We start from the raw sequence: 4,618 nt of genomic DNA on the forward strand, positions 1-4,618 counted from the left end.
GGGGACTAGGGCGTCGGACAGGGGCGGGCGGGGGGGAGGGGCGGAAGAGGAGAAGCCAGGCGGGCGGGGGCGGGGCATCCGGGGCAGCCCAGGGATAAAGACTCGGTGGCTGGCTGGATCCTGTCACCGGATCGCTTTTCGGCTGCAGGTCCGTCCGCTTCCGAGAAATCATGGCCGTATCCCCGCGCCGCCCGCTGCTTCTGCTGGCCGTCCTGGCCCTCGCCCTAGCCCTGGCCGTGAGCCCTGCGGCCGGGCAGGGCCCCAGAAAGAAAGGCCTGGTGGGCGGCCTGATGGAGGCGGACGTCAACGAGAAGGGCGTACAGGAGGCGCTGTCCTTTGCCATCAGAGAGTACAACAAGCAAAGCAACGACGCCTATCAGAGCCGCGCGGTGCGCGTAGTGCGCGCCTTCAAGCAGGTGCGTCCCGTCTGGGAGGGGGCACAGGGCCGGGATGCGGGGGCCGGGGAGGGGGCGCGGAGCCCCGGGTGCAGGGCCCGGGGGCGCCGGGCCAAGCTACAAGGCAGGGGCGCCGGGGCCGGGCAGCCCTGAACGCGGGAGGCCGGCCCTCGAGAGGGCGTGGCCTGCGCTCTCACCAGCGCCCCCCCGCCAGCCCCCCCAGCTCTCGGGAGGGCAGCTCCCAGCCCCTTGAGGCCCCGGGGATCGCAAAGGACGCGGACGGACTTCTCAACCCGGCGCAGCCCCCGACCTTTTCCGGCGCCCGCAGCCCTTCGCGAGACCGGCCGGCCCTCTCGGTCGGCGCTGGGGTCAGGGCCCAGCCTCCTGGGACCCGGGGGCTTGGCTCGAGATGACAACTAAATGGCCGCAGGCGAGGTAAAAACAGACCCACACCTGTCTGTTCTCCTGGCTCTGCCACTGAATGCCCTTAAGCACTTTTTCCTTCTAACTTTTTATTTTGACATAATTTCAGACTTACAAAGCAGTAGCAAAAATAGCACATAGAATCACTGTAGATTCTTCACCCAGATTCTTCAAACGTTAAAAAGTTGCCATAGTTGCTTGATCCACCTCATCCCAACGTACACGTGTGTAGGGATGTATATATGCATTTATGTTTCTGAACCCTTTGAAGGTAAACACTTTTGTGTATATTTCCTAAAAACACGGGCATTTTCTTCCATAACCACAATACAGTTTTGAAAATCAGGACTCTTTAATACACAGGCCTTATTCAGATGCCACTGATCATCCCACCGTGTCCTTTATAGCCAAGGACACTCCCAGGCCACATGATGCAGCCACTGTCCTGCAGCCCCTTTTACTCTGGAGCAGCCCCTGGGTTGTCTCATGACCTTGGCCTTGTTTCTGAAGGGTCCAGCCAGTTGTGGCTCAGACTGTCAGTGGGTTTGGGCTGGCCTGATGTTTCCTCAAGATGAGAGAGCCTCTGGTCACACAGAAGAGGCATGCTCCCCTCTGAGCCTCCTGTCAGCAGATGCCACTAAACGTACCTGGCCACCATGTTGTCATGTAGTGGCATTGGGGACAGGCACTCTGAACATCCTCCAGAGCACCCGGCGGTCATCAGCAAACAGACAAGTCCGTGAGCTGGCCCGTGGTGTCCAGTGTGTCCCAGAGCAGGGTGTCTGGCATAAGAATACAAAGCTTCCTGGACTGTCACTTCCGCCTGCAGGTCACATCCATGGGAGCAGCCTCTGGGCTGTGACATCTCACTCCCACCCTGAGATGGGCACACGGTCGCTGCCAGCCTGACCTCTGCCTCTGCCAGCCTGCCTGGGGTTCTGGCCAGATAAGGAGCCCATTGTCAGAGTTGAGAAGAGGGCAGGAGGGAGAGTTAGGATGGGCTACAGGGCCTTGCGCTGGTCCTTGAAGGAAGGCTAGAATTTAGACCATCCGGCCTGCATCCCATTGGAGAGCAGGACGCAGCCACACAGCACCGAGAGTGTGGTCCTGCATGCCAGCCATAGGGCTCCCTGCCACCTTCTCGTGAAACTTCAGAAGGATGGGTCAAGACCAGACCCATTTCTCCTCCTGCAGCAGTGGGCTGGTGCTGTCCCCTTTGGATAGGACCTGCTCTCTCCATTCACCAGGTCCCCTCCAGCCTGCTGCTCTCCAGTGTGACACTAGCTCACTGGCCACATGGGGAAGCTGACAGCAGAGGGATCATGGGTCTACCAGGTAGGGTCTGGAGCCTGGTCCCTGGCCCCTCATTCTGGGTCTCTCCAGGTTCTAACAAAGCATGTCTGGGATGCCTGTGTGAAGCCAGAGTTCACTTCTATTCTGTAATCTCAAGTGTAAAAGGCACGCAATATATGACATACTTGAGAAATATTCCCGTCAAAAACCACACCTAAGAGGAAGGCATTCCAGGCAGTCTTTTATTGGCCTAAACGTCTGCGAACGTGAAACTCTCATTTTCTTCTGTTCCGGGAGGGAATAAATAAACCTGGGCTACATGCAGGGAATGGGATGCTGTGGGCTCCACCCTGGGGACTGGAGTTCAGTGTAAGTGTAATCACCAGGCAACAGCTTTCCTGCGGATGCAGTGTGGACTCCATGACACAGGGCCACCACCTTGCGCTCAGTCCCCTCCCTGGCTCTGGGCGCCGGCCAGTTGCTTGCCTGTACCCTGGCTGGCTCCTCGGAGCTGTGCCTTCTGTTCCTGGACCCAGTTAGAGTGTTGGTCCCTGGCTTCCCCCTCTGTGCCCCTGTGGGAGATGCCTTGTCAGAGCAGCTGGTAAACAAGTTCCTGGGAGGGCCTGGGGCGCAGCGGCAGTCAGGAGGTGGCTGTGCTTCCTGGGTGTGGCACTGGCAGCCTGTGAACGCGCGGGGCACTGGGAAGAAGGTAACCATGTGTGTGCAGCCGGCAGGTGTAAGCGTGGGTGTCTCTCCGTGTCCAGGTTGTGTCTGGGATGAACTACTTTTTGGACGTGGAGATTGGCCGAACCACGTGTACAAAGTCCCGGGCCAACTTGGACAACTGTCCCTTCCATGACCAGCCACACCTGAAAAAGGTACGTGCCTGATGGGAGCAGGGGTTGGGGGTGCCCATGGGGGCGCATCGCGGGTGCCTGCTGGGGCTGTGAGGGGAAGGTTATGTGTGTGCACGTGACTGCTCTGGATTTATGGGGTTTTAGCCAGGGAATTGGGGCACCGTCTGCTTTGGGGATTGTTGCCTGTAGGATGGAGGACCCAGCTGTGGGTGTTTGCTAGGAAGGGAGAAAGGGCCCTTTAATCCCAGCCTCGCGCCCCCATCCCCGGGCAGATTAGAGGGAATTGGAGGCCTGTAACCGGCCCACCATGCCACCTGCTCACCAAAGGCCAGACTCTCCCAGGGCCTCGGCTGGTTCTCAGGTGTCTCGGCCTCAGGGAGGGCTGCACTCCTTTGTCACCCCTCCCGGGCCCCACCTCTGCAGGGGCTTTCCTGGACCTGGGTCCCAGCCCCTGGGTCCTACCCTCTGGTTCTGTCTCAGTGCCAGCCTGCTGGGGGTGGGGGCTGGGGCCAGTGCACTTTCCTCTTTAACTGTAACCCTGACCAACCATCCCTCTTTTCCCTTTCACAGCAAAAGCTTTGCAACTTCCAGGTTTACGTCGTCCCCTGGATGAACACCATCTCCCTGGTGAATTTCAGCTGCCAGGATGAATAGGGGACTGGGCATCAGGCAGGCCGCTGACTGCCTCTCACTCATGCCTCCCCAGAGCGCTCACACCTCCCTCTGATGGGTGACCCGCCTGGTGGATGTGCCCTCCGTGTGCCGTCCCAGCAGACACACAGAGAAGGCTCCTTGGGCCTTTTTTGAACTGCTAAGGGGCTCTAACTCATTTCTTTCTTCTAATTGCTTTCCAAGTGAACCAAATGCCCTTGCTCTGCTATTTTACTCAATAAAAAAGTAACAGCAGCTACTCCTTGAGTTGCTCACTGTCTCGGGCAGTGCAGAGGGAAGGATCTAAGCAGTTACTTTATGGAGGCACCCTGTCTCGCTGGCTCTGAGGGCAGGCAATGGGGAGGGCCAGGGAGCGGGTGTGGCAGGCGAGCTGGGCCTTCAGCTCAGGTACTCCTGATAATTGGACAAGGGAGAGGAGGAGGGACCTAAGCTGCTGACCCCAGAGACTCAGCTGCTGTGTCTGAAAATGAGTCAGACTGTGTGCTGGGGCTGGACAGGAGGCTGGGGAGGTGATGGAGCCCGAGACCTGGGTCACCCTCCGAGGGGCTGCACGTGTGCTGAGCTGATCAGACTCCTGGGATGACTCTCACTGGTCACGCAAAATAATGATTTAATGTCTACCTTTTTCCACAAACAACTTTGGGCACCTACGAAAAAACAAAGACCAAAAGTATGTGTAACTGATGGAGCGAGGGAGTACTGATCAGAATCAAGGTCAAACAAGGTCGGAATTGGGAATTCAGTAGAATGAGAGCAGGCCTTCTCTGATACATTTCGGAAGCCATGGAATCTACAAGAATTTTATGGATTTACACCCCTCCTTCTCTGGGCTCCTAGATAAAACGGGTCTTAGCGCAGAGCTCCACGTAAGGGGTGTAGAGCTTAAGACACATAGTGGGCCGCCTTCTTCCCCTAAGGGCTATATAATTAATAGGCAATGTCACCTCTTAGTATCACCATCGTTCTGCAGCAGAGTGG

The 4,618-nt window shown here is 57.7% G+C and overlaps 1 protein-coding gene across 1 annotated transcript; it reads left to right on the plus strand.

Annotated features, from left to right (window-relative positions):
* Nucleotides 1-170: 170 nt before the first annotated feature.
* Nucleotides 171-3,622, plus strand: LOC103074395 (cystatin-C). Its single transcript, XM_007451449.1, has 3 exons — nt 171-416; nt 2,876-2,989; nt 3,539-3,622. Exons 1-3 carry the CDS (start codon nt 171-173, stop codon nt 3,620-3,622), a joined length of 444 nt encoding a protein of 147 aa, XP_007451511.1.
* Nucleotides 3,623-4,618: the final 996 nt, after the last annotated feature.

Source organism: Lipotes vexillifer, unplaced genomic scaffold, assembly GCF_000442215.2.
Source record: "Lipotes vexillifer unplaced genomic scaffold, Lipotes_vexillifer_v1.1 scaffold670, whole genome shotgun sequence".
NCBI classification, from domain to species: domain Eukaryota; kingdom Metazoa; phylum Chordata; class Mammalia; order Artiodactyla; family Lipotidae; genus Lipotes; species Lipotes vexillifer.

Coding starts and splice junctions, on each gene's coding strand:
- LOC103074395 (XM_007451449.1), top strand. CDS start 171: ATGGCCGTATCCCCGCGCCGCCCGCTGCTTCTGCTGGCCGTCCTGGCC. Junction 417..2,875: donor TAGTGCGCGCCTTCAAGCAG/GTGCGTCCCGTC, acceptor CTCCGTGTCCAG/GTTGTGTCTGGGATGAACTA. Junction 2,990..3,538: donor ACCAGCCACACCTGAAAAAG/GTACGTGCCTGA, acceptor TCCCTTTCACAG/CAAAAGCTTTGCAACTTCCA.